The sequence below is a fragment of the Tripterygium wilfordii genome, chromosome 22, assembly GCF_013401445.1.
Source record: "Tripterygium wilfordii isolate XIE 37 chromosome 22, ASM1340144v1, whole genome shotgun sequence".
Taxonomy (NCBI): Eukaryota; Viridiplantae; Streptophyta; class Magnoliopsida; order Celastrales; family Celastraceae; genus Tripterygium; species Tripterygium wilfordii.
In genome coordinates, this window is record NC_052253.1 from 5,564,490 (window position 1) to 5,591,997 (window position 27,508).

General features: G+C 35.3%; 6 protein-coding genes across 13 annotated transcripts; 3 read left to right on the top strand and 3 right to left on the bottom strand.

Moving 5' to 3' along the window:
- The first annotated feature begins 432 nt into the window (after positions 1-432).
- LOC119991971 (protein BIG GRAIN 1-like E) lies at positions 433-1,743 on the top strand. The gene has a single exon (XM_038838534.1). The coding sequence runs from the start codon at positions 638-640 to the stop codon at positions 1,514-1,516; it is 879 nt and encodes a 292-aa protein (XP_038694462.1). The 5' UTR covers positions 433-637; the 3' UTR covers positions 1,517-1,743.
- Positions 1,744-4,623: 2,880 nt separating this feature from the next.
- On the bottom strand, positions 4,624-7,044 carry LOC119992297 (protein CRABS CLAW). Of its 3 annotated transcripts, none has more exons than XM_038839007.1 (8): positions 6,948-7,044; positions 6,570-6,708; positions 6,369-6,500; positions 5,585-5,690; positions 5,436-5,484; positions 5,249-5,324; positions 5,040-5,099; positions 4,624-4,915 (listed from the first exon to the last, which is right to left on the bottom strand). In XM_038839007.1, exons 2-8 carry the CDS (start codon positions 6,672-6,674, stop codon positions 4,889-4,891), a joined length of 555 nt encoding a protein of 184 aa, XP_038694935.1. In that variant the 5' UTR covers positions 6,675-6,708; positions 6,948-7,044; the 3' UTR covers positions 4,624-4,888. The 3 variants fall into 3 exon arrangements, with proteins under 3 accessions (XP_038694935.1, XP_038694934.1, XP_038694933.1); XM_038839006.1 differs by having other exon boundaries at positions 6,863-7,033; XM_038839005.1 differs by having other exon boundaries at positions 4,625-4,915; positions 6,570-7,033.
- A 4,784-nt stretch (positions 7,045-11,828) lies between these two features.
- Positions 11,829-13,874, top strand: LOC119991940 (cytochrome b5-like). Its single transcript, XM_038838497.1, has 3 exons — positions 11,829-12,010; positions 13,165-13,231; positions 13,380-13,874. The coding sequence occupies exons 1-3, from the start codon at positions 11,924-11,926 to the stop codon at positions 13,628-13,630; spliced, it is 405 nt and encodes a 134-aa protein (XP_038694425.1). The 5' UTR covers positions 11,829-11,923; the 3' UTR covers positions 13,631-13,874.
- A 403-nt stretch (positions 13,875-14,277) lies between these two features.
- LOC119990470 (folate synthesis bifunctional protein, mitochondrial-like) lies at positions 14,278-17,598 on the bottom strand. 3 transcript variants are annotated; one of them, XM_038836401.1, is made up of 3 exons: positions 17,446-17,598; positions 16,890-17,031; positions 14,278-16,102 (listed from the first exon to the last, which is right to left on the bottom strand). In XM_038836401.1, the coding sequence occupies exons 2-3, from the start codon at positions 16,954-16,956 to the stop codon at positions 14,634-14,636; spliced, it is 1,536 nt and encodes a 511-aa protein (XP_038692329.1). In that variant the 5' UTR covers positions 16,957-17,031; positions 17,446-17,598; the 3' UTR covers positions 14,278-14,633. The 3 variants fall into 3 exon arrangements, with proteins under 3 accessions (XP_038692329.1, XP_038692327.1, XP_038692328.1); XM_038836399.1 differs by having other exon boundaries at positions 16,890-17,051; XM_038836400.1 differs by having other exon boundaries at positions 16,890-17,057; positions 17,446-17,574.
- Positions 17,599-18,329: 731 nt separating this feature from the next.
- On the top strand, positions 18,330-22,728 carry LOC119990560 (fructokinase-like 2, chloroplastic). Its single transcript, XM_038836535.1, has 5 exons — positions 18,330-18,486; positions 18,846-19,174; positions 19,255-19,898; positions 20,429-20,900; positions 22,272-22,728. Exons 1-5 carry the CDS (start codon positions 18,446-18,448, stop codon positions 22,505-22,507), a joined length of 1,722 nt encoding a protein of 573 aa, XP_038692463.1. The 5' UTR covers positions 18,330-18,445; the 3' UTR covers positions 22,508-22,728.
- A 320-nt stretch (positions 22,729-23,048) lies between these two features.
- On the bottom strand, positions 23,049-27,508 carry LOC119991976 (probable 6-phosphogluconolactonase 1). 4 transcript variants are annotated; one of them, XM_038838542.1, is made up of 5 exons: positions 27,093-27,245; positions 26,255-26,429; positions 26,034-26,169; positions 23,570-24,084; positions 23,049-23,195 (listed from the first exon to the last, which is right to left on the bottom strand). In XM_038838542.1, exons 2-4 carry the CDS (start codon positions 26,425-26,427, stop codon positions 23,593-23,595), a joined length of 801 nt encoding a protein of 266 aa, XP_038694470.1. In that variant the 5' UTR covers positions 26,428-26,429; positions 27,093-27,245; the 3' UTR covers positions 23,049-23,195; positions 23,570-23,592. The 4 variants fall into 4 exon arrangements, with proteins under 4 accessions (XP_038694470.1, XP_038694469.1, XP_038694471.1 ...); XM_038838541.1 differs by having other exon boundaries at positions 23,171-23,438; XM_038838543.1 differs by lacking the exons at positions 23,049-23,195; positions 27,093-27,245 and adding an exon at positions 27,447-27,508 and having other exon boundaries at positions 23,237-24,084.

The window sequence follows — 27,508 nt, forward strand, 5'->3', positions numbered from 1 at the left end:
GTCTGGATCCAATTCCGGATTGAATTTTGGACGTACTTAATTAACCAAATCTAGATTAGTTTAAATACAGACAAGTAAGTCGGGCAAGATTTATGTGTTTGGATTCAGACATGGTTTTAAACTAAACAAAAACGTTGTGTTTTTAACCGAACTTTAGACATATTACTTATGTCCAAACTTAGTTAATTCGAGTCGGATAAATTCGGACCAGATAGAATTTTGTCAGCTCTAATAATGTGTAGTTCATTCCTATATATCTTTATTTTATTGCCTAACAGACACTTGAAATCTAGTTCCACTAAAACAGATTTTACAACTCTAGAATCCATGGAAACAAAGCTCTCTCCCCACCATTCCCTACACAAAATTTTGGTTTTCACAATGTGAGATTTTTTTTTATTTTATTTTTTTAAGAAAAGAACTTGTTGAAGCAAAAATTCACATCTCAAATAGAATCACTCATCATACCCATTTTAATGAATTACTATAAATGAAAGACACCCTCCCACTACCCACAATCATTTCACAAAAAACCCTCTCTTGCAATCTCTCATCAACAAATACATAACAGTCAAACACCCCTTTTCACACCCTCCATAACAGAAAACATAGAGTTCCAATATCAAAATCTCCAATCATGTCCACCACAAGAATTCAAGAACCACCCAAATTCTACAACAAAAAGTCCTCCATCCATGGTAGAAATGATTCTGACGAGCTTGAAATATTTGAGGCTGCAAGGTACTTCTCTGGTTACAATGAAGCTCATCAACAACAAGTCTACAATGTCACAGCAACTAATTACACACAGAGGAGCATGAGAGGAGGAAGAAAAAGCTTGGATTTACCAATGATGAGAAACTCTCTCCCACAAGACTCTAATTCCAAGATTGATCGTCAAAAGCAGCAGCAAGACAAGAAATACAAGCAACCAAGCTCACCTGGAGGTAGACTTGCAAGTTTCTTGAACTCTCTGTTTAACCAAACAGGGTCTAAGAAGAAGAAGAAATCAAAGTCAACCACACAATCCATGAAGCATGAAGATGATGATCAGAGTCCCAGTAGTGTGAGGAGGAGGAGGAGCAGCAGCATTAGTCATTTTCGACGCTCGAATGCGACGTCAGCCGATACAAAGTCCTTGTATTCCTCTTCAAGCTCTGGTTTTAGGACTCCCCCTGTTTATGCTCAAACACCCATCAAGAGTTACAAGGACCTGAGACTCACAATTGGGAAATTGATCAATCATGATCATTATCAGAAGAGGAACCAAGATCATTTGTATGAGAATAAGGCTAAATTGAGCCATGGATCGACAGAGAAGAAGGAGCAATTGAGGAAGTTGAATGATGATGTAGATGATGGAGCAGAGACTGATTCAAGCTCTGATTTGTTTGAATTGGAAAACTATGATCTGGGTTTCTACTCAAGTGGATTACCAGTCTATGAGACTACTCAGATGGACACTGTCAAGAAATCAGCAGCACCACCACCACCAATTACCACTCGCACTCTATGAGCTTGAGATTTGTTGAAATTCTCCGTCCAAATACACCAATACTATCATTCTCTTTGGGTATGAGCACATAAGATTCTGTTTTTCTGAACCGTCTTACTTCACCGTATTTAAAATACGTTGTTGAAGTAAGAGGGACCGAGCTTTGCTTATAGAGTAATGTCAGACCAATATGAGATTATAGTGTTGATAAGATTGTGTATTAATTTGCAATATTTATTGTCTATTAATTTTTTGCTTTTAATGTATGTATAATTTGGAATGTTTTTCCTTGTCTTTACTTTACTTTTATCTTTCTTGCGAGACAATCTTGTGAGTTGTAATATGACTAGATGGAGAGAATGTGTGGCCATGACAAATTAAAGTAGTGTGACCCTTTTGTCAATTATTACATTTATCTTTCACCCTTTTCACTTTAGACAGGGAACATGATAATAGCTTATTAGAAAAAAAGAAAAAGAAAAAGAAAAATGCTAATACTAATAACTAATATATTCTCCAAGTTGACTTTTGAGAGATTGAAACCATAAATAACACTTTTATATACCGAAAGATAATTAGTGTTACAATTTACACATCGTTGTTTAAAATATTTCAATTTGATCACCCAATGATAAAATTATTTCAACTTGATCTTTCGGGCATATTTTTTCACTTTGGGACATTCAAACTGCACATGTGGTAAGTTGACTGTCCAAATATTGATTGTCACATGTGCAGTTTGACTGTCCCAAAGTGAGAAAATCTGTTCTTGAAATAATTTTATCATTGGGTTACCAAATTAAAACATTTTAAATAACGATATGTAAATTGAAACATTTACTATTTTTTGATATGTAAAAGTGGTATTAACTCATACTTTTTAAAAAAATGTTCTCTAAAATGGACAGCCAAACATATTTTGGGTACGTGTTGACCTTAACCTACACAGGATTACACTTTTGTACAGCCAAACTCGATAATCATTATGAATTTGGAGATAAATCGTATACTATTACTGGCTACTTGTATGGCATTTGAGGAGTATCCTATCCTCTCTGTGTGTGTGTATATGTTGTCATAATAAGCAGGGACAGGATTAAAAGGGAAACAAATTTGGTCTTCCATGCAATGATAAAAAAAAGTGGAGCCTACTTTATCAAAATATGTGTATATTATTGAACGAAAAAAAAGAGAGAGAAAATTATTATGTATGTGATATGACTATACATGAAAATATTAATGGTGGATGGTTATATTTTTCTATTAAAGATGAAAGACTAAAGAATGAGCAGTAAGCAGCATTTGTCGTTTCTATGCTTTAAAATCTCATATATATATATATATATATATATATATATATATATATATATGAATTCCCTTAGGTTCTAAAGTGAGTTCCTAAAATAAAATCATAGTTTTTAGGAATCAAAACATTTTTAAAAAAATTGAAAAAAAATATATTTGTATTTTGATAGATCTTACGAACCTAATGACATATTTTTTTGTTCTAAATAAAAATCAAATTCAATATGAAAAGTTCATGATAATCCTGGATCATTAGATATAAAACAAAAAACATTTCATACACATTTCATCTTGCATTTGATTTTTGTTTCGAACAAAAAATATATCGTTGGGTTCATAAAACCAATTAAAACACAAATATATTTTTTTTCAGATTTTTGAAAAATGTTTTTGACCTTAAAAATGAATCCTAAAAATTAATACCTCCTTTTAGGATATCATAAGAGCGCACACACACATACACAGGCTCTCCTACGCACGCCGTACTTTTGTGTATACACGGCGTGCCATTTTAAGACACAAAAGTGAGGCCCAACTGATTGGACCCACGCCTATGTCAGACCACAAAGGCTTGATTTAGGCTAAAAAGCGAACGCCCGTAATACGAGCTTCCGCACCTGAGCCTCTCTGTATACATAGGGCATGTTTGGGAGTGCTGTCAACTGCTGTGAGGTGCTATGAGTTATAAAACTGTGGTGCTGTGAGTTGAGTTGGAACGCAAAAAGTTGTTTAGCGCATCACTTTTAAAATTGTGGTGCTGTGCTGTGAGCTGCGTTTGACGTATCTAAATTACGGTTATATTAGATGACTAATAATATTAATATAAAATCATTTAATGTTTACATTGTACATTAATCTAAAATAAAATAATTGACCTAATTTGATTACGTAGGACAATTCAACATATATTGTAAGCGTTTGGAAGTGCTGTGAGGTGTGGTGAGGTGTGGTGAGATAAAAAGCTGTGGTGCTGTGAGATGAGTTGGAACGCAAAAATTGTTTGGCGTGTCACAAAAAACTATAATGTTGTGAGGTGCGGTGCACCTGAACACCGTTGAAACACACTGTCAAACACTATTATATATATATATATGATTAAACTTTAAAGGACAGAAACTATCTTTTTTCGACAACATGAATTCAACCATACTCACCAATGGAAGACGCACTTACCCATTACCAAAACATAATTAGGGTAAGTCCTAGTCTAGTTTGCAAGGGCCCCTACCATAAGACCTATATGACGATGAGATCATGGGTTTTAACCCACCACCTCCACTTGCCTGAAAAAAAAAACAATTAGGTTTTTAAATAATAGAGATTGCTTAGGTACTTAACTAAGAGAGTGATTGGGCCATTAATTGCTAAAATCTAAGAACAAGAGAGACTGAGAATCTGTATATATATTTAACTCAAGTATACGTGCCCACACACACGCAAGTAAAGCATATAAAGTTGGAGATGGATGCTCATAATGAGTATTTTAATCTGCATGAAATGTCTTCTATTTTATAAAGTGGTTGGGCTGGGCTCGGGTAGGCCGGGCTTTGCCATGGCTCTACAAGATATAGTCTTATCCAATCCTAACACGGCCGGGTTTCCGCCCTATAACTTTGATCAAGCCTAGTACTTAAGATAACACACAGATCCAACCAGGCAAGCAAGCCCATGAGGCTCAACATATATTTATAAAAAAAAAAAAAAAAATCATGCTTATTAAATACATATATTCAAAGATAAAATTCTAAAAAAACTGTAGATGAAAATAAAAAATCGAAAATATTTTAAACCGTTGGATGCAAAGTACATACAAGCAAAAACAATAACCTAAAAAACTAGTCAAAGGCTACAAGAGTTAAGATATATAAATTACTTGTCTCTCATTCAAAGTACATATATAGCAAGAGTTAAGAAGTCTAATTAGCAGCTTTAGTTCATCAAGAAAATTAACATAACATCATATTAATATATGACATACATAGAAATGACAAGAAAATAAAAGATTTGACACATAAATAACTAATTAATCAAGCTCAAGTACTGCTCTCCAAATCAAACCAACGTTCAGCGCTGCCTCCATTGCACAAATTACTTAATTCCTGCAAAATCCATGCCCTTGAAAACAACACAAAGTTTCAATCAAGTCCACTTAATATATATATATATATATATATATATATGTATGTATGTATGTATGTATGTATGTATGTATGTATGTAAGTATGTACTTATTACTTACATCAGAAGTAGTGCTGCTAGGTACTGATCCAGCTGGTGAATTTGGGATATACCTAGCCCACTATTAATTGATGTCAACAAGTTAGAACATAAAATAAAATATAAAGGTAAATTGAACAAATTAAACATCTGTAATCTACGTTATAATTAAGATTTTACTGTAAACCCTAAATAATTAAGATGGAAAAAAGGAATTAAGAAATAAGTTACATTTTTGGCAGCGGTGCTAAAAGCTTCTCTATGTGGTATCTCAGGATTTGCAGCTTTTATCCTTTGTATCTCATCCCTTCCACACAATAGATGAATTAATATACATAGAAATAAAACATTAATTAATTTGAACTTATAGATAATATAATTAAAATTAATATTAACCCTAACAATTAATTAAGATTACTTCATGAATCGATTGTAAGCAGAAGGAAGCCTGTGTTTCTTCTCGGGAGCTGCAAATTAATTAAATCAAATCATTAATCATAACGATAAATCAAACAATAATTATATATATATTGAGTTTCAATAGGTATATATAGGAGATCTACGTACGTTTGACTACAAATGGTGCTTTTGGTGACAAGGGTTCATTGGATGTGGATGAGGAGGATGATGATGATTGTCCCTTTCTGAATTCACTGCAAAATCCCTGCTTCTCCTAAAAAAAATGTAATAAACCCCAAAAAAAAAAAGCTTCAATAACATATATCATTCTATATATTATTAGTGAAGAGATGCACGGCAGCATGATGAAGGAACGCTCTACTTAAATCTATTGATTTGAATCATGAAAACCAGGATCAATGCTTCAACACCTTGTTGATTCAAAAAAATACGAAGAGTGGGAAAGAAGGAAGGTTTGTCTCTTCAATGTTATTATGAAATCAAAACTCCACTGTCTCTTTCATAAGAGATTACAATTCTTAAATAGAGATAATTTAATCAAACCCTAAACACTTACGAGAAACAAATATTTAAAAGTAAATAAATAAAACTACTTCGAATAAAAAAAGTACTTGACTCTTAAAAAAAATATTAATCATGTTTTCAAACAATAAACTTCCTAAAATACGAAAAAATACAATATTTAAGAGAAATATTTTCATTAGCATCATGAAGTTTATGATATGTTTGGTGTTGTGCATGGTCGTATTATATATATATATATTTACATATATATATAATTGATATTTGGGCTACCATACGCTTCTAATATGTAAACTTCCAACTATTAGCTACAATACATCAAATGATCCATGAAGTAAATATTGTAGCTCATCTTTTTCTCCTTGTATATATATATGTATATGGGTGTTGATGATTTTGATTTAGATACCTGAAGATGGAATTGGGGATGGTCAAGACACTGGCCTTGAAGTGGAGGTCGGCTGGTAAGGAAGGAAAGGTTGCTACAATGACCACATTTCACTGTCACTGTGTCCACCAATCTTTTGCATGGAATCCCAACCTGCATATACAAACCATATAAGAAGAAGAAGAAGAAGAAGATCGAGGAGATGGTAAAAGGATTGATTACAGCAAGAACAGTGTCGCAGAAGTTGCAGCGGACGTAGCAAAGATGCTCAGATGGAGGAACCAAGTCTGTGGGCATCTTATCAGCTGCTTCCAGGCTCATGCTCATGATGATTTGATGATTCTCAAAAACAAGTAGAGAGCTTTTTTTTAGGGTTTGTAGGATGAGAGAGAACAGAAAGAGAGACTGGTTAGTGGGTTGTTGATCATATGTGTATCTATTAAGTATTAGAAACTCATTAACAGAGTCAAAAAGAAAATCTAGAGCGACTAGTTATAATAGAAAGGTCAGTGTACTTGCAGCGCTGCTTTATTGCAGAGCCGATCAGTTGCACGGGTTCTTTAGTCTCCTCTCATACCAGACACAATAGTACGTTCATACCTAAGATCTCGCGATATCTTGTTTGAGAACAAATCTTATTATTCTCTTCCCTCAATTTGCTTTTGTTTCAAAAATACGAATTAAGATTTCAGAAAGACTTTCTGATTGTCATTATTGTCACACACACACACACACACATATATATATATATGTATGTATGCAGAAATTCTCTTATGTGGACCAAAAGTGTGGACCAAGTTTGTGGACTTGTTTTTCAACCATAGATGTGGTGGGCCCCATAATAAATGTGTGGCCCCCACTTATGTTGTGATTGATTATAATCATTGGATTTTGGTCCACAAACTTGGTCCACACTTTTGGTTCACATAGGAGAATTCCTGTGTATGTATGTATATGTATGTATGTATAATACACACACACACATATATATTACATATAGAAGAGGAGGCTTAACAATATTAACGCAGCACCGGCTACGCCTAGTAAGGGCAAAAAGAAAAGACATATCCATTTTATATATATATATAAAGATACTTGAGTTTAGAAGTTTCATATTTTTAGATACTTGAGTAATGCCCTCTTTTCAACGACACCATGATTAGCGCATGTCAAATTGTCTTATTGAAGAAAAATTTTCAATTTGAAAAAACTAGACCGACACCAAAAAAAAGTGTTAACTCACCTCAAGTGGAAGGTAGTGGACAAATAATAAAATTCGGTGAGATCGCCACAGATAAACGAATGCAAATTTAGTGGATGAATGAAAATACCTAACTAGAGTACTAAATGCAACCAATAACAAATAATATATAAGAAAAGTAAAAGGGCCAAATGACCCAATAGCATGAAAGTGTTTTGTAACCAAGTAAATAAGATTTGCAAAAACAAATATTTAAAACTCTATCCTCTAATCCGTCTCGGTAGATGATCAATTCTCATGCTCAAAATATTATTGTAAAAACATGCAATAATGTACAATGAAATTGTGTGATACCGTCAATCATGCATATGCAATGGAAATTGGGCATAAAAACTTCAATTCAAACATGGAGGCAATTGGGCTCATTGATCTACAGTGAAAGCTTAGGGGTAGTCACTTAATCTTATGGATTAATGTCCCCCTTGGGGTTCGACTTTGCTAGCATCATAGTCGCACACTCAAAGACCAATTAACCATAACTTTACCACATTCATTCCTTAAACTCCACAACAATCAATCATCAATACACATAATTAATGGCTATGCAATTAGCTCAAGCAATTGGGAAAATTATGCATCGGGTGTTCCAGACTTCCATACAAGTATACTAAATTGGGTTCCTAGATTCACAATGAATGCTTAGCACATAACATATATACCAAGTATTATGAATTAATATTCTCCCTTGGGGCTTAGCCTAATCGTTGAACTAGATTCACACTCCGAATCAAGCAATCACAATAATAACACACCCTTTTACATATACCAAACACATAACTATCACGAAATTGCAATAGAGAAATCGAAGCTACGATTCTATACGCATACCTTGAGCAATCGAAAATCGCATCCACCCTTTGGCACTAGAGACTATATGAACGAACTAGCCACTCATGAAATTGGTGATAAATATTTAGCCAAGAACACCAATACTAGAATCCACCAAACATAGCAAATACTCAAAGTTTTTGAATAATTCCTACAAAGCATAAGATAATGATTCTTAGGCGGTTACAACCCTAAATGAAAGAAAAAACACGAAATTACGAAAATATCTCAAAATACTAAAATGCTCAATTGAGGCCGTAGACACTAGTGGAATTTGACAGAACTAAGGTGGGAGTAGTGGCATAGTGACTAATTTTGAAAACCATATCGAATCGAGTCTTTCGGCCAAATTTCGCACAATTTTGAGTTCATAACCTTTCGATACTACTATTCGATTTGCTTGCAATTAACTTGAAACACTAATTCTAGATCACATTGCATGCATGGGGACGAAATATCGAGAGAAGTATGATGAAGGAAAGTAATGGGAATGGGAAATCAAAGATGGTAACTGTCCAAGCATCCCATCTTTTGTGGGTGCAATGTTAAACAAAGGAAATGTGAATGTGACAGATGCTACTATCACAAGTCACAATCACACACACAATAAAACACTAGAGGATGGAGAAATGGGTTAGTGATGGGACAATTCCCACATTTTCCCTACTTAGAAATAAAGTCATAAACACACTTGTTTTCTCACCATTCTTTGCCGGTATAAGTCGACTTTCCCTAGGTCTTCTTCTTCTTACTTACTTAGATTACATGCAAAAGCTGCTGCACCTATTGCTTTTATCTCCCTCTCTCCCTCTCCCTCTCTCTCTCTCTCTCTCTCTCTCTCTCTATATATATATATATATATATATATATATATATATATATATAGTGCATTTGAAGAAGGCAGACATATATGAGATTCTCCTCTTTGGCTTCAAATTTCCTAGTCTCGTTGGTTCACACATATATAGTTGTGTTTCTTTAACGGATTTGGACACAATCATTGGATCTATGGTCTCTTCTGTTTCTTATACATTTTGAGAAATTTGGATTAGACGTTTCCATATCTCTATCAAAAGAATAGTTTTGCTCTCCCAAACATTTACGTATTGGGTAACGACTAAGGAATTTCCTTTGCCATAATGATATATTCGTTAATTGTATTATGACAAATATAATTCTTAGCTAGAATAATGACAAACTAAATTATCAAAAATTGTTTTGTGTTTTGTGGATATATGTGTGTGTGTGTGTGTGTATATATAACTTAATGGGATAAAATTATTGGTTGATATCATACTTATACCTTTAAAGGGGCATGAAACATTCCTAGTTGATCGATCATGCACCATTTAAGATGGACGAGTCCTTTTAATTATAAAGTTAGTATATATAACAGATGACTGAGATCAACTTTTTTTTTTGTATGGCTGAGATCAAAGTTGATTTAGGATTTAAGGGCAAGGGTTCAAGATTTAAAGTTTAGGTTTTAATGTTTGAGGTTTTTAACAAATAAGTTTTGGTTGGGATGATAAAGTTGATTGTGATGCATGAACCATAGGTCCATAGGAGGTCTTCTGGAGTTAATTCTCCTTTGTGGATTTCGGTATTGTTCTCCCCACATGGGTTTCAACTCAGTTTTACATGTCGCTAACGTGGAACGGGTTAGATTGGTGGCCCGAGTTTAGAGTTGGTATAGATGTCTTGTGAACACGTTGGGTTAGAGAATTATCGATTACCCAAAAAAAAGTTTTAGGAACATTTGTGAAAGATGTTGTATAAACTTTACTTAAATAAGGATAGTATTAAAATTAACAAACATTAAATTAAGATTACGCTTAACAAACCAAATTACGTAGTAAGATTAGATTATAATCTCATTTTCACATTTGATTCTTAATTTGTAATGGTAATTCCAATTTTGCTGAAATTATGTGATTGTGAAATTCTTAAAATCTTTTAAATCTAGGTGTTAAAAGATTTTTTAAAAAAATTACTTAGGATGTGTTATTAACCATATGATGGACAAATTTCACAAATTATTTTATTTTCAATATCATTTTTTATTAAAAAAAAGTCTCTATCATTTTACTAGTGTGTTTATTGAGTTTTAAAAATTGACAAGTGTTCATTTTGAATATTATATAATTGATATATGTCATTCAATGATTTAAAAAATAACTGATTAAATATAAAAAGTTCAACTTATGGTAAGAGTTAAAATATACAAACGATTCTTTCCTTCTTCTTTTTTTCCCCTTCTTGCGTTTTTTCTCTTTTAAATAATTAAATAATTTAAAATTTAAAATATGGAACTACAAAATCCTAATTTAATTGAAATAAAAAATTTAAAGTATACATATAGAGAAATTCTCTTATGCGCACATAATTTACGCACTTATGTTTTCACCATTGATTTGAAACATATGAGACCTAAAGAAATGGGTCCCACTTATCATTTCACTCATCCACGCCCTTAAAAAGTGATGCGTATTTTAAGTGCGTAAATTAAGCGTGCATAGGAGAATTCCTCGTATATATTAATGTTTCTACACCTATACATTCTAAGTTTATAATTATGTTTTTCAAATGCTCATTCATCTTTTCATGTACATATTATATTTAAAAGATAGAAAATATCAAAATTCTACACACAAGATATATTATTGGAGAAAATAGAATTTTATGAATTTTAAATAAAGTCATATTTAATATATTTCCTTATTTTATAAGAATGTACACAAAAATGAATATAAAATTAAAAATTTATAAATATTTTAAATATTCACGTATTTAGAAATATTATAAATTTATTGGTTAGTTATTTGTAAAAAGATTTAACAAAATAGTGAGAATTAAAATTTAAAACAAAAAAATATGAACTGCAAATTTACATGATCTCTGATGTCAAAAAAAAAAAAGAAGAGAAACAAATATACAAATATGATATACAAATTTAGAAAATGTTTAATGTCGAATACAATTTTATTTGAGCTAAAATATGAATTTAATAAAATAAAAAAATAGCAAATTACGTTTATAGTTCGATATACATAGTTCAAAAATCATTTTCGTTCAAGAATACTTGATATTCAAAATAATTAGTCCCTTTGCTTGCATCATATTTGTTAACGACAAATATATATATACACTAGCATACATGAATGAGAGCTTATTCTTATTTCTCCTAAATTTATTTCTGTAACATATATTCAATTATTTGTATTTTCTATCCATATATAATACTTTTATTTATAATAATATTATTGGAGTTTTGAAGAACAAAATTGGACCCCATTGCAGGCTTTCTCTGCAACAAAATCATGGGTTTTAGCCCAGGTGAGTTGAGTTTGGCCCAGTCCACATGATTTGTACCTAAACCTCCCCCTCTTTCACAACCATTCAATACTTCAGAAACACAAACCGAGCAGCGAGTCAGCCGCGAATAACAGACCCGACAGAGGTATCGAAAGCTTCCAAAGAAGCAGATATGCCGACTTTAACGAAGCTTTACTCTATGCAAGAAGCTGCTGAGCATGGCAGCAAGGACGATTGCTGGGTCGTTATTGATGGCAAGGTACCAATTCTTTCACTTTCGATTTTTATATAATTAAAGTTATTTACTTGATTGGTTGCCGGATTCAGTAAAATAGATAATTCATTGAGGGTTGTGAGTCTTTTTCCATTTGTTTGTGTTCTGTTAGTCTCCAAATGCGTATTGCTGGTCCAATGTGTCTGTTTTTTTGGTTATGGAGTGACTTGATTTGAATAAATTGCCTTCATAGCTTATCAGCTTTGGTTCTTGAATATGTTGACGGGTTTTATTCAGGACAGTACTAGCCCAAAATTTTTGATGTCAAATTATCCAATTGGGAAGGACGCAATGCCTTTTAAATTTATACATAATATAAACGGTTTAAGATGGGTCTTAAGCTGCTGGCTGGAACTTATGAGAAGGGAAGCACTTTACCAAGTTAGCCTGCAGTGATCTCAGTGTAGGCCTGTTGTGGCTTTAATTTTGTCGCTCGGTCTCTTGATATTAGAGGATATTGTGCTGTATGTCTCTTTATCCATTCGCTGGTCAATGGTCTTACCACAAGGGATATAGTTGTGTGTCTTGGTGAACTTGTTTATTTGCTGGTGCTACATGTCAAATCTTATTGCTGTACAGTGTAGCTTGTTGTGTGACCTGAATGGCCTGGGTTAATGTTTGGATTATACCCTTATTTAGTTCACACATGTCCTTTGCTGGATGAGGTCGTGCTCGTGTTGGAAGTTGTTGTTAGTCTTGTAAGGGCCAAAAAAGAAAATTGGCTGTACTTATGGTTTAATATGTTGTTTCTATTTTAGGTTTTCAGGCTTTCCTATTTCCATGGAGCTCCTGTGGCTAATGGAATATGAAAATCAAGAATAGGTTTAACGCATATCTTGTACTTGGCTTTTTTGGGCTAGAGTGAGGAGTTTACTTCCATCATGCTCCTAAGTAATATGCTGTCTTTTGGTTTGATGGAACAGAATTCTAAAGGTGTATGTAGATACCAATTGGGTATAATGCAAATCCTGAACTTATTAACCTATGCCTTAGGGGGCCTCTTTAGTTCATCATTCTTTTAATAAAAAGAAACCTTTATTTTTGTTTATACAGAAGTGGTACTGTGTCTTCTTGGCTTATTCATCTAATGAGTTGAAGCTTGCCTTAATGCTTGCGTAGATTTGTTTTTCCAATTTCAGGTATATGATGTGAGTTCATATCTGGATGAGCATCCGGGAGGAGATGATGTTGTCCTTGCTGTGACTGGTATTCTTCTTTATTTTTTGATCTCTTGCAATTTTTCACTTGTTAAATCTTCAAAATGAGGGGTATAAATAATGATAAGTAGACAAAAACTCAACCTCATTAGCTATATGCAAGAAATAAATTCATGTGACATGTAATTTCAATGAAGGGAAAGATGCAACAGATGATTTTGAAGATGCCGGGCATAGCAAAGAGGCGAGGGAGCTTATGGAGAAGTTTTGCATTGGCGAGCTGGACGAATCTGCCCCAGTAATCCCAGAACTTGAGATTTTCTCCAAGAAACAAGAGGCAGATTATGCTGAAAAGCTCAAGGACTTATCTAAACAATACTGGGCTGCGCCAGTGGCTGTCATTGGCATCTCTGTTGTGGTTGGACTCCTGTACTTGCGGAAGAAGTAGCACACTTCATTTTGAGTTTGGCCATTTTTGCAGTAGAGAGTTGGTTAAATTTTTTGAATAATTAGGAGCATAATATGATTAAAGAACTGGTATTAAAATTTTGAGAGATCCAGATAATTCATGATGCACTTTGTGAGTAATACATGTAACATGATTCAAATGAAGGTGTAGGCATACTCGAACTTTTCAAAAATATTAATAGTTCATGATCAAACAACTAGATGTTGGTGAAATTTACTGCTTCTGGGTTTTTGTTATGGATTTAGTTTATGTCGATAACTCATTCGTCTAAATCTCTCTCTGTAGAACTTTTTTCTTTTCCACAGCTTTATCTTTATTTCCACATCATTCTCTTTATTTCCAGAGAAAAATGATATTTCGATTTATTCTTTGTCTTTGGTCTCATATCAGATAACATATAATAATAAACCGACACACGTATCAAATATATCTATATGAAACGGCCTTCAAATTGCTGAATGTTCAGGCGGACAGGAGAGTTTGGCACCTCGACGCTGGCTTTCGCCACCTACTTTTACTTGAAGATCATTGTTAGAAAATGAACACACACAGAAGAATTCTCACATAAGGGTCTAACTTGAAGATCATTGTTAGAAAATGAACACATATAGAGAAAAATTCTCACATAAGGGTCTAATGTAAGGGAGTAAAATAAGGGTTATCAATAGACAAACAGAGGTATTTAAATTATCATCACTGGTAATAAAACAAAAAATGGTACAACTGACGATGAAACTTCTGATAGACTTGAATACAGGCTAGGCAGCAAAACATTGAGATATATAGTATCAACCGGAAAAATGGTTCCGCATCAGCAAACTCACATTAAGAAAACGGTTCTTCAAATTTCCTGAAACCAGGAATTTTAGATTTCACATGGCAGCTTCATGAAGTTACACCATCAACTCAAAATGAAGAATTGTCAGTAAACAACCTGACTTCTGGAGTCTTTGGAAAAGAATAAAGATATGACGTGATGAAATCAAGCAATGGATCTTCTCCTTTTCAGCATTGCATCACAAAGCCTCACAGCATCTACATTATCTTTAACATTATGTACTCTCACAATGTTTGCACCTCCCAAAACCCCAGCAGTCACGGAAGCAATTGTTGCAGGATCTCTCTCAATTGCATCACGGCGAGTGCAAATTTCACCTAAAAATTTCTTTCTGGAAGGTCCGATCAACATCGGGGCATGAGACAAGGCTAAACTTCTCTTTGCAATCTCTGTCCGTATGGTTGGTAACCCCGTGAGGATGTCCAAATCATGTTCAGTTCTTTTTGCAAATCCAATTCCTGGGTCAATGATAATCCTCCAAGCTGGAACACCGGATAACTCTGCGTCTCTAACCTGTGAATATAATTCAGAGGCCGCCTCTTTACAAACATCACCATACTGTAGGTTCTCATTATTCTGCATCGTACATGGGTTTCCTCTCATGTGCATTGCAATGTAAGGGACCTCAAGGTCAGCAACAACCTTGTACATGCTAGGGTCCAACTGACCAGCAGATACATCATTTACAAAATGAGCCCCTTTCCTGACAGCTTCTGATGCAACTTCAGCATAAAAAGTGTCCACAGAAATAAACTTTCCCTCCATTTCAGGCATCTTCACAACAGCTTCTAAGACAGGAATTAACCTATCCAATTCTTCCTGTGGTGATATCCTAGATGCCATTGGTCGTGTTGATTGTGCACCAATATCAACTATATCTGTCCCTTCTGAAATCATAGAGCGCACCTGAGATACTGCAGCCTCCACAGACTGGAACTTCCCTCCGTCACTAAAACTATCTGGGGTCAAATTAAGAATGCCCATGACATAAGTTCTCTCTGCCCAGTTTAAAAAGGATTTTCCGATGGGCAAAACTCTGATCAATTCTTCCTTTCCCATTAGGGATTCACCACCTAAATTTTCCCATAATTTGAAAAGTCCATCAGAATTTGCTGCAAGAGAATGCCAGCAAACAACTGTATCATTATCCACATCTGATCCCAATAAATCAATCAACGGGGCCATAACAAATGGTCTCTCCCAAATTTTCTCGTGGGGTACAGTTAGAATTTCAGAATGTACTCTGTACTTACCATAAAATAATATGTCCAAATCAATCGGTCTTGGCCCATACCTTATCCCTGCAGTACGACCCAGGTCCCTTTCAATCTTCTTAAGTGCTCCCAACAGTTCATGTGGTGCAAGCTTTGTTACAGCTCTGACAGCAGAATTGAGAAAACGAGGCTGATCAGTCACATAAGCAGGTGCTGTCTCATATAAACAACCGTGCCTTGTGATGTGTATGCCCAAATTATTCATTAATTTTAGTGCTTCATTAAAATTAGAAAGCCTGTCTCCCACATTGCTTCCTAAAGCAATCACTACTTCCTGCTCTGGGGAATGAACCTCCACTGGGGTAGCAGCAGATGAATGGAATAGCGAAAAAATGGATGCTGCAATGAAGATAAACCAGCAATCAAAGAACTGGATTTCGTAATCGCCATTTAGTTGGAAGTGTGATAGATGCAGAAAGTGCCTTTGAGAATAGTGTTCCAAAATAGAAGTTGCACAAATAAAAGGATATGAAGGCAAAACTCTACAATTTAATGATTTATACCCTATCAGCTATCACGATATCCAAGTCTAGCAGAGAGGCAAATTTATAACCCATTACATCACATTCTGCTATAAACCCTGCCAGATCACCTAAAACATCACTAACTCAAGGACTTATGAAGAAAAAGAAAAACCAGTAATTCAAGGAGAAAGCTATCAACTGTGATCATCATCACCTTATAGAGAACATTATTAACTTAAGGTACACATGAAATACAGTCAAATGACAAGCATAATAGGCTTAATATTGATGAAAGAAAACTAGCTTTATCCATCCAACATAAGCTAATGGGTTCTGAGACTTGCATCCATACATATTCTTCCCATTTTTCTTTTTATAGCAAATATCAGATTCAGCACCAATGTAAATTCTTTAGTTCACAAAAACTAGGTTCAGATTCACTGTTTTGGAAAGATAGCAGGAGACTCAGCTTACATGAAAAGACACAGTTTTTAACTTAGAAAAGCTTAAGCCAATAGGTCTGCTATTTAATGTGTAAAGTAATAGCTGATCTACCATTTATCATGCTTGGCTAGTCATAGAATTCTCAATATTATCTGTCATATAAAACAGGGTCTCAAACATTAACAAAAGAAGGCAAAAAAAAAAAGAACACATATTACCTCTAGAATGGTTTTTGGCACCACCAAACCCAGATTTAATGGACAGAAGCTGCTTAACAATATTCATATCAGAGAATGCTTCTGAACCTCGAAATCCAATCTCACTTCATCAGAATCCCCGACTATCACAAGCACACTGCATCTGCATAGTATACATGGTTCCTAGCATTAAAAGAAAATAAAAAATACCTTAGAAAAGATTGTTGCTTGATACTTCTAGAATGCAGAATGAGTTATCATGCCGACGGATCATTATAAAATAATGACAATGAATGAAATCTTTTAACTCGACAGACTCATTTCATTGAGGCATTTAATCAAACATGTGATCAACAAACGCTTGGCCGCAACCAAGTTGGCTCTACAGAAAACTACTTGGTCGCAACAAATAGTCGCAATCAAAAACTCCAAATAATATTCTTTCCACAAGTCGACAGCACATAACAAAACTTCAACAAGCAGCAAATACCAAGAATCGACAAGCCTGGTAACTTCCACCATACACCATAACTGATACCCAACCCAAAATGAAAACTCATGGAAACAAACAACTTACAGCTGACGGAGAGAATCATCTCCATGTGCAAAGATACACCTAAAATACGCATTGATTCAAAGACGGAACCAGACAGGGGAAGAGCATCCTAGCTGGTCGGAGGCCAATTTTATCTGCTCTAGAAACGACGTCGTTTAGTTCCCTCCATCTTCTGAGGAAAAATACTCCTAAATTAAGATAAATGTTTTCCTTATCAAGTATTTTTTTAATTAAGATAATATTTTTGCTATTTATATTTAATTTGTTATTATTTTGTTATTTTGAATATAATACAGAATACTAACCCAAATAAGATTGTATTTGATATTAGATGCCATGTAAATTTATAGGTGATATTCAATATTTCTCTCTATGTCTTTCTTTTTTCTTTTTTAACATCACACATCATTTTCTGTTTTTAATTTTGGGTTTTACTATTTTTATAAATAACTAAGAAATAAATCATTAGAATTCATAATATTTACTTTTCTTCAAAAATATATCTTGCATTAAAATTAATTTTTTTATATTTTTTTTAATATTAATATCTATTTTAAAGAATAAATTAGTGTTTGAACAATATCAATAAAAATAATATTAGGTATATAAACATCAATATATAATTATGCATACTTTTAAATTTTAATTTCAATTGGATTCTAATTTGATACATGAATTATTTAAAAAAGAAAAACATAAAAATATAAAAGGAAAGAAACCATCTACATATTTTGAGCATTAAAATTTTTATTCCAATTAATATAGACTTCACTTAAATATATACATTACTGGCTGACTCGAAATTATTTGAAAATAAAAATGAATTTTATTTAATAAAATGATAAATAAAAAGATAAGGCTTAAATAAAAATATTTAGATATCAGGCGTTTTGGAGTTTGGACACTGAATCCAGTCTCCCTCACTCTCTTCTATTTCCAGTCTCGTCTTAAAACCCTGGAGGCATGCGACAAAGTAGTGAAGAAGGAATATCCAAAACCCGAAGCAGCTGAAGCTTGAAAAATGGAATCTCTCCCTTTCACTCAATTCCTTTCATTACCCAGGTTCTCTCTTTCTCTATTTGCAGCTTTTGCAGGGATTTTGTTGACAATAAATGAGTTTATGTATGTTATCTTTGTAATATTGAGCCTTTGAAGTGCAGTAACTATATTGATGTTCTTCATATGTTTGTAAGAATAAAGACAGGAACAGAAAGTGCAGTAACTATATTAATGTTCTTCATATGTTTGTAAGAATAAGGATAGGAACAGAAACTCGTATTATTGCTGTGCCTCATTTCTGTTATAAGATGTGAATCCAACTGGGTTTTCTTTCTTTGAGTTTCTACAATATGGGATTGCTGGGAAGTATAGCCAATTATTGTTGAATAGCTAAAACCCCTATTTTAACTTCACATGTGCAGGTGGCATTTTAGTCCGCTGAAAAGCCCGGACCTGGTGCGCTTCCAGGACTTGAGTAGATTGAAAAGTAAGTGGGTGATTGCTGCTATGTCTAGAAAGAAAGTTGTACAGGATTTGGCTCAGGAGGGTGCTAGTGATAATGAGGCTGTTGTGAAGAAAACAACTAGAACTGCTAAAAGAACTGCTACAAGGGTAAGGAAGAAGAAGGCATCAAAGGATATTCCGGCAGAGAATTCTGAATTGGAGGTAACTAATTATGCTATGGATGAGGAAAGTACTGTCTCCACTTCAACGGAAGATTCCAAGAAAACTCCAAGAAGACGCAGGAAAGGTACACTATTTTCAATTTTATGGGCTGCATCAGTATTCCTAAATCAAGGCCTTGCTAACCAATCATCAATTCATGTTCAGCTGCATCTGCTTCAGCTGCAGTGGAGGAAGAGAAAACAGAGAACACGGTGAGGACGAGAAGGAAGACTAGGAAAAAGGATCAGGTTGTGGAAGATCAAGCTAGTGAATTAGAAATAAGTGATCAAGAGGAGTCTTCATTTATCAAAAATGTGGAGGATGATGATGAGGACGACCTAGAATTGGAAATGCATGAGGTAGAAGATATTAGCTTCACCTATGGCTGGCCTCCTCTTGTTTGTTGCTTTGGTGCTGCACAACATGCTTTTGTGCCCTCTGGAAGGCCAGCCAACAGACTTATAGACTATGAAATCCATGAAAGAATGAAGGATGCATTATGGTCACCCGATAGCTTCGTTAGGGCCCCTGGGGGATCTGCAAGTACTGTTGCTATTGCTCTTGCAAGTTTGGGTGGTAAAGTGGCATTCTTGGGAAAACTCGGAGATGACGACTATGGTCGGGCCATGCTATATTATATGAATGTGAACAATGTTCAAACACGATCAGTTTGCATTGATAGTAGAAGGACAACAGCCATATCACACATGAAGCTTGCAAAGAGAGGTCGCCTGAGAGCCACTTGTATCAAAACTTGTGTTGAGGATTCTCTCTCAAAGTCTGATATAAATGTTGATGTGCTGAAAGAGGTAATGGATTTATATGTGACTTAATGCATCTGATCTGTTGTGCGTATGTATGGAGGTTGCTTGTAATTTCTTTAGCTGTGATATTATTGCACCTTTTTTGGATGTAAATGATGCTTGGCTTATTGTGTCGTTCTGATGAATAGCTTTTTGTTTCATCTTTGAGACTGTCATGGGCGAGGTTAACTTAGAGCATATATGTAACTGTTTCGTCTTTTGACATCGCCGTTTGATGTTGGCATCTATGATCTATCTTCGGCATTTGGTATTCGCTAGAGATAAATTTGGATTCTTTGGAACTCCCAAGGCTTGATTCCCTCGATAATGTGGTTCTTTACATTTTCTGCCAATTTTTCCGTCTGCTTAATCATATTGCCTTGTATATGACTTGCCAGAGAAGGGATTTCTTTAACATGTTTTCGCTTTGGACATATGTGTTTCAGTGGTTCCTTCCACTGCTCAATAAATAAGCTTGTTCAACAGGCTATAGATCTTTAGTAAAGTACTAATATTTCAATGAATTTCTTGTTCAGGCAAAGATGTTCTACTTCAGCACACACTCCCTTCTTGATCAAAACATGAGATCAACTACGCTGCGAGCCATCAGAATTTCAAAAGAATTGGGAGGGGTTATTTTCTATGATGTGAACCTTCCATTGCCACTATGGCAGTCTAGCGAAGAAACCAAGATGTTCATACAAAAAGTGTGGAATCTGGCAAACATTATCGAGGTTACTAAACAAGAACTTGAGTTCCTGTGTGGAATTGAGCCTGTGGAGGAATTTGACACGAAAACAAATGCTAGATCTAAGTTTGTCCACTACGAACCCGAGGTTGTTGCTCCACTTTGGCATGAAAATCTTAAGGTTTTGATTGTAACAAATGGGACTTCAAAGATACACTACTACACTGAGGAACATAATGGTGCAGTGCATGGTATGGAGGATGCCCCTATCACTCCTTTCACTGCTGATATGTCAGCCTCTGGAGACGGCATTGTTGCAGGTATCATGTTCATATTGTTGACCTGATTATCGAGTATTATGTGCTATATGTTCCCCTATATTTTCTGAGAGTTGGTTTCTTGAAGCCAATACATAAAGGTCTCTGGTCATTGCATTTGTGTGTTCGTCAGCACAGTTCCACCTATGGAGTGCTAATTATTTTGCGTATCATTTCTGTAACACAAAGCTTGAATCATCTCGTTTGGCACAGGCTTGGAGCCTTGGATGTCCCAATTTAGTTTTCATCTTTTTGTGGAATGTGATGACTACCACGTGAAGACATGGTAGGAAATAATGCTGCACAATATTAATTTCATGTGCTCCATTTTAAGATCTTATTAGATTTTTGCTGGGTTTGCACTTTGCACCTTCATGATGTCCCTTCAAGCTTTACTTCAGGTCGAGCGATTCCACTCCTTCCTCCCAGTCATAGTGTTAACTCCTGCCTTTCTCTAGAGTAGTCTAGTCCTTGTTTTCGCTAATGAATGCCAAATTTATTTTGCATTTGGAAGAAAAAAATCTCAGGTTCTAGTTTTTGTCACAGTTTATTCCGCCTTTTTAGCACATGATAAACAGCTTGTGTATTTTGGTTCCTTTTTCTTACATGTATAGCACCATGCGGAAACATAAATACTTGATTTTGATATGATTGGGCATACAGTTCTTGTGCTTATGATCCAAATCGCCGAATCTTGTTACCTGATCTAGCATGTCTTCACATGAGTGGGATTATTTATTAAGGCTAGTGATAGGTTTTGTGGAGCCTGATCATGGGCGCTTGGATCATACAAAATTTCTAGTTTCCTAAAGACTGTGGAGGGGTAGTTTTGGTATTATGACTTGTCCATGTTGTCCTAAGGTGTATTACTTTGAAAGACCTGAAAAAACTTGTTGCATCTTATTTTTGACAATAGTGAAATGGCGACTCTCGTGGACATAGCCTACATTGGTGAACCACGTTAAAAATCTTGTGTCTCTCTTGTTTCTTGTTCTTTAATTTTCTGATATTCGCTGTCAGTTGGGAAGGTCTATTCCCAACAGCTGGTTAGTCAAAACTAGCAAGATAAAAATGTAGTCCTCATATTCTGAATGAAGAAGCATTGTTTACTCACATTGCACTCTATGCCGGAAGTGCTATGATAAAAAATTTCATACAATTGGAAGAAGTGCAATGCAACTGTTGCTAGATTATACTACGATATAGGTAAAATGCAACATCTGGTGAATGGTTGCAAGAGATTGAATGCAGCCATGGTTTTTCCCTTCTTCCTTCCTTGACATGTGCGTACCTGTAGTACACTAGTACTCATGTATAAATCTATTTCTGAACCAAACACAATTATTGTAATTCCTGTTTCTGACTTACTTTCAGGTCTTATGAGAATGTTGGCACTTCAGTTACATCGCATTACTGATAAAGAATACTTGGAACGAACGATCAAGTATGCTATTAACTGTGGGGTCATCGATCAATGGCTGCTTGGACGGGAACGAGGCTTCCCTCCTAGGGAAGACGCGGAAGAAGAAGTCGAACCTGATCCAAATGGCATAAGGTCAATAACAGAAAAGGAATACCGCACAGTAGGTGCAGTGAACCCCGTGAGTTGATTCAGATGGTTGCCCGTCTCTGCCTAACATGCCTTAAATTGGCTGGTATTTTTTTTTATAACCTGTAAAGTTACTTGAGTGTTAATCTGTATCAGCAATTTTGTTGTAGTGTTGATTCCATAACAAAAATTCGAGTGGAAACTTCTCTCATCAGTTAGTAGATTTAGAGATATCCAGAAAGAATTTTGATAGGCTTCCAAATTCCATTGGTTACTTGAATCTCTCTCTATTCTTAAATCAATGACAACTTAGGTTCAGTGAAGTTGCTGGTTTTATGTGGATTATGGCGGTTGGATATGTTTTCCTTTTACACCTATATCCAATCCCCTTTAAAAACAATTTTATGAGCTTCACAGCGGGTGCAACTTACCTTGTGGTGGAAGTTCCTTGTCGTCATGTGCTAGGCTCTGGCCAACTTACTATGTCATCAGGGGAAAAAAAATTGCGCGCGTGGATTTGATGATCAAGTTTAGGCACATGTTGGATGTACAAAGGATAAGTTTGCATAGTGTCATTTTTTACTATCAAAAAAAGTTACGCCTCAAAATAGTATTTTAAATGAAATGTTGTTACATCCCAGCTTGTAAAACAACAACAGAAGGTTTGGCTTTTATCCTTCCCATCCAAAAAAATTCACCCCCACTTCAGGGAACTGAAACTTTCTACCTTGTCTGAAGCCTCCGGCTTGCTGTAACATTCAGATGAACGCATATTCAATTACAAAAGAACTGTGACATAATAACATTATGAAAACTATCCACTATGAACAAAAGGGATTGTTTTCAATACTCCGACAGGTACGGCTTCCCGTAAATCTCCCATCTGTTCTTTGGTGCTCCTAGAAGAAACAGAACAGAAACAGAGGTATTCTGCATTGAGGTCTGATCTTTATTAACCTCTACAGAAAGGATAATCGCACTTCCCCAGCTCCCTGGAGGAGAGGATGAAAGGCCAAAATGGAAAGCAAGCAATAAGGAAAAAAAAAAGAAAAAAGAACGGCATTAACTAATGGAAGATAAAGGATCCACAAGCGTAGAATTCCTCCACTACATACAAACTTACACTGAGGAAACCTGAACTTGACCCTACTTGGAAAATTGAGAACCGTCGAGTTGCTCTGCCGCAGGCTTGTCCAGAAACCAGACCAACTTCCCCTTAGTTGTTTGGACCATCCGCGCAGGCAATAATGGGTCATCGGGTCCCAAACTATCTATCGCCAAGTGCACAGCCTCTGCCTTGCTCTCACCAGTGACAACTACGGCCACATTTGATGCCGAGTTAATGACAGGCAAAGTAAAGGTGATCCTCTCGGGCGGTGGCTTAGGGGAATTGGTGATGAACGTTACCCATTCATCTTTCTCATCAAGCACGGACTGGTCAGGAAATAGTGAGGCAACATGTCCATCTGGCCCCATTCCTAGGAGGATGAGATCAAACTTGGGGCAGTCACTGATATCAGACACACTGACAGTCCGTGTTTTCACCAACTGTCGGATGACAAACTCATATTCATTGGCGGCCTCCTCTGCTGACACTGAATCATTGATAGAATACACATGACTGGGTACTATTGGAACCTGCTAGCACATTATGTTATGGTCATGAGAAAATTAATAAATGGAAACAGAATGACAAACCAGAATGAAAGTAAAAAAAGTAACCAATACGTTTATTGTTCCTGATTGAGCTGAAACAGAAACTAAAGCACGCATCTTTCACAAAATAATTAATGAATGTCAAACTACTAGATATGCATAGTTTACAATAGGTAAAGCAACAAAGATTATAACTCATAGCATCATAAAACATGAAGCATTTCTTATATCCACTTTGATAGACTGAATAGGCTGACGTATTAGCACACACATACTTGGACAGAGAAAAAGTATGAATCTTGATACCAAAAGATAGACAAATCTAACACATGGGATAGCATTATCAAGCTGAAGGCCGAAAGCTATAGGAATCATGGCTTGCCCAATGTTTCAAGTTTGATGCCAATTGAGCCACTTGGCCTGCCACCGGCATCATGAGAGATGCAAAGGTGACTAAAGGATCTTCCTATCTCTGCAAAAAATATGAAGCTCACTGATTGTGCTCCAGAAAGCCAGAGTTTGAGGTCAAATTCTGGGAGAAAAGTCCTTTAAGCATCTTTATAGAGAATTTTAAAGTACGAGACCAGTATCAGTTTTCTTATACCCACTGTTTTCTTCGAAAACTAAAAACCAATCTCAGTTTCAAAGCAGTTTCAGGTCATTTAATGGAAATATGTGTCACTTTCAAACCTTTACATTCGTAGTACACCGCACTTTTTTAATTTTGAATTGCAAGTAATATAACTTCCATCTTGATAAGACATATTATTTAAATATTACATGGTACTCGCCATTGAAATTATGCAGAACCTGCATCTTTGATGCAGTAAATGCTATCATCATTGTCCAACTATTCCAATTCCATTCATCACCAATGAATTTCCATACCATCACCCACTTTACAGACACATAAGAATCAACAAACTAGTAAATGACTACTAAAATGATAGAAAACTCGCCAATTAGAGTACACACATTGCCAAACTACATCAGAGCTGTGGGTAATATTTTGACAAAAGGCCAGTACAATCCTAAGCCAAAGTACAAGAATTGTTCATGGAACTAAAGCTTATAAGAAGGGAATTTAAGGAAAAGTTCACAAGAAGGGAAACGATAAAGTTTCTCGACTGGCCATAATAGGATTCAAAGTAATGACGTATTGGACATCATAATATCATAGCACAAGGCACAAATCTATGATGTAAGGAGTCACATTTCAGCGAAAGACGTATCACACTCCACCTTGAAAGAACCTAAGACAGATCATTACATCGAAAGTCCATGAATCACCTCTATGACATCATATCATAGTGAATCCTGCTGTCAGTTGCAATAATCCCAAATAGAGAGAGAAATTTTCATCACTTACCCATACATAAAATTATAACAGTAGCCATCAGTACCCAACTGGGCTGTAATTGTGCAATTCTAATTAAACCAGAAACCTCCACATGATTATCATGGTAAAACTAAACAAAATTAATGACTGACATGGGACGGACAAGATTCCAGCAGATATATGAACTGTACTTTCTCAAAAGAAGTCAGAAACTCAACTTTGCATATAAAAGTTATTACATTCTGATCCGCCAACAATCATATTTCTTCCCTAATTTAAGAGTGTCTGCATTAATGTCAACATTATAGAAGCTACAAAAATTGAGAACAAAGCTGAATCTGACTAGCACCAAGTGTAAGGAGGTGATAGGAACCAGCACCGGCATGTACCACAAGGACTAATAAATCGCTTCTTCGAAAGAAATAACTGTTCAGACACTTAACTTTTAAGTGTTCATTTTCGTTAGTATTTTGTAGAAAAAACATTAGAAAACAAATGCTTAAACTCTTTACAGATAAAGAAGAAACCATTCACAGCCTATTAAGACCAAAAGGAAGAGCATCAACATAAATGAGAATATAAATGAACCAACCTTGGAAAGAAGACCATCCTTAGCTAGCTTATAGTTGCTATCAGCATGATTTTTCGCCACCACACGTTCATCCACCCAAAATATATACCATTTAGCCCAATCTACAGTCTTGTTATAAGGGGCCTCACAGAGTTTCCTGGTTACAAACATAAATCTTAACAAATACACCAAAAATAATATAGTGAAAAGGACCAAACATATCGAAGGAAGATATAAGATACCCCATTAAGCTAATTAGAGTACCACCGGATAAGGCTATGGCAAAGACACCTCGCTCCTTTACTGACGCCTCAGATAATTCAGCAACGTAGTCAGCCAAATCAGTTCCAAGCTCATCCAAACTCTCATAAATCCTCAACTTTCCTCTATCTTCATGAACCCCAGAAAGAGCCATCCCTTCAACAAGTAATAACTTCGCCATCAAAGAACAAAAGAGGGAAAAAGCACCAAAATCCCAATAAAAGAGAATTTTTAAAAAATGCAACATAGAGACAAATAGCATAGCATGGTCAGACTGAAAGCACTCAAGAAGCAATTGGGCATCAATGCACCATTAATCATCTCAAAACAAATGCACCAGAAGAATATATACGCCCAATCATACACTAGATTAAAAGAGGGAAGCATTACTGAACTTAGATCATTTACGTTTAGGGTTCTATCACCCAACTATCAAATTTCCCAACTTGTAATCTGTGTTATCCAATATTACAATTTGAAGTTCTTGAAACACGGCTATGCAAACCCAATTCAAAGTTCAAATTAGTCAATGCATGCACTTCATATTGACAAACTAGGAAGCAAAACCATCAGAGGGTTTGATCATTGAACAAAAAGATCGTGCTAAAGAAAGCTGAATCGAAATGACATCTTCAAAACAGAGATACCCAGATCACCCTAAAAAGAAAAAAGAGCCCAATCTCTCAAGTCTCATCCCACTACACAAACATAAAGAAAAATTATAGAACTCCCCATGCAGTCAAAGATTCTGGCACCTGCAACAAAGAACAGAAGAGAAAAATAAAGGAGGGAAAAAGAAACAAAGGAGAAAATGCTTACAAAGGAGAAGGAGAAGAAAGGAGAGATAGATTGGTGGCAGAGAGAACCAAGAAACGGACGAAGATGGAAGATGGGTATCAACACAAACACCAAATTATCATTATATAATAATCAAACCCATATATATATGTACACCCACAGACGTAAAGTTATTATATAAATCATTGACATTTATGATCTCCATAAATTCATTTACCATCCGGAGGATATTTTTCACCTTCTCCGGTTTCCACGTGCACCAATGATAGTAACACATCACACATACAATCTACACATCACACATACAATCTCTCTACAAATTAAAGCAGATAAAATTGGATTGAAATATGAAAAAAAATCAAGAAATCTACTTACAGGATAGGAATAGGATAGAATCCCTCGTAAACTAGATCATCTGCTATTCTGCTGTAACATCT

Bases quoted from the DNA above. Each gene is read 5' to 3' on its own strand.
- LOC119991971 (XM_038838534.1), top strand. From the start codon at position 638: ATGTCCACCACAAGAATTCAAGAACCACCCAAATTCTACAACAAAAAG.
- LOC119992297 (XM_038839007.1), bottom strand. From the start codon at position 6,674: ATGAGCATGAGCCTGGAAGCAGCTGATAAGATGCCCACAGACTTGGTT. The intron at 5,325-5,435 runs GTAATCTTAATT...ATTGTGTGGAAG, and splicing joins GCTTACAATCGATTCATGAA to GGATGAGATACAAAGGATAA. The intron at 5,100-5,248 runs GTAACTTATTTC...ATCAATTAATAG, and splicing joins TTAGCACCGCTGCCAAAAAT to TGGGCTAGGTATATCCCAAA.
- LOC119991940 (XM_038838497.1), top strand. From the start codon at position 11,924: ATGCCGACTTTAACGAAGCTTTACTCTATGCAAGAAGCTGCTGAGCAT. The intron at 12,011-13,164 runs GTACCAATTCTT...TTCCAATTTCAG, and splicing joins GGGTCGTTATTGATGGCAAG to GTATATGATGTGAGTTCATA. The intron at 13,232-13,379 runs GTATTCTTCTTT...ATTTCAATGAAG, and splicing joins TGTTGTCCTTGCTGTGACTG to GGAAAGATGCAACAGATGAT.
- LOC119990470 (XM_038836401.1), bottom strand. From the start codon at position 16,956: ATGAATATTGTTAAGCAGCTTCTGTCCATTAAATCTGGGTTTGGTGGT. The intron at 16,103-16,889 runs GTAATATGTGTT...TCTTCATTGCAG, and splicing joins TGCCAAAAACCATTCTAGAG to CATCCATTTTTTCGCTATTC.
- LOC119990560 (XM_038836535.1), top strand. From the start codon at position 18,446: ATGGAATCTCTCCCTTTCACTCAATTCCTTTCATTACCCAG. The intron at 19,175-19,254 runs GTACACTATTTT...ATTCATGTTCAG, and splicing joins TCCAAGAAGACGCAGGAAAG to CTGCATCTGCTTCAGCTGCA. The intron at 19,899-20,428 runs GTAATGGATTTA...TTTCTTGTTCAG, and splicing joins ATGTTGATGTGCTGAAAGAG to GCAAAGATGTTCTACTTCAG.
- LOC119991976 (XM_038838542.1), bottom strand. From the start codon at position 26,427: ATGGCTCTTTCTGGGGTTCATGAAGATAGAGGAAAGTTGAGGATTTAT. The intron at 26,170-26,254 runs GTATCTTATATC...GTTTGTAACCAG, and splicing joins ACTCTAATTAGCTTAATGGG to GAAACTCTGTGAGGCCCCTT. The intron at 24,085-26,033 runs GTTGGTTCATTT...ATGTGCTAGCAG, and splicing joins AGGATGGTCTTCTTTCCAAG to GTTCCAATAGTACCCAGTCA.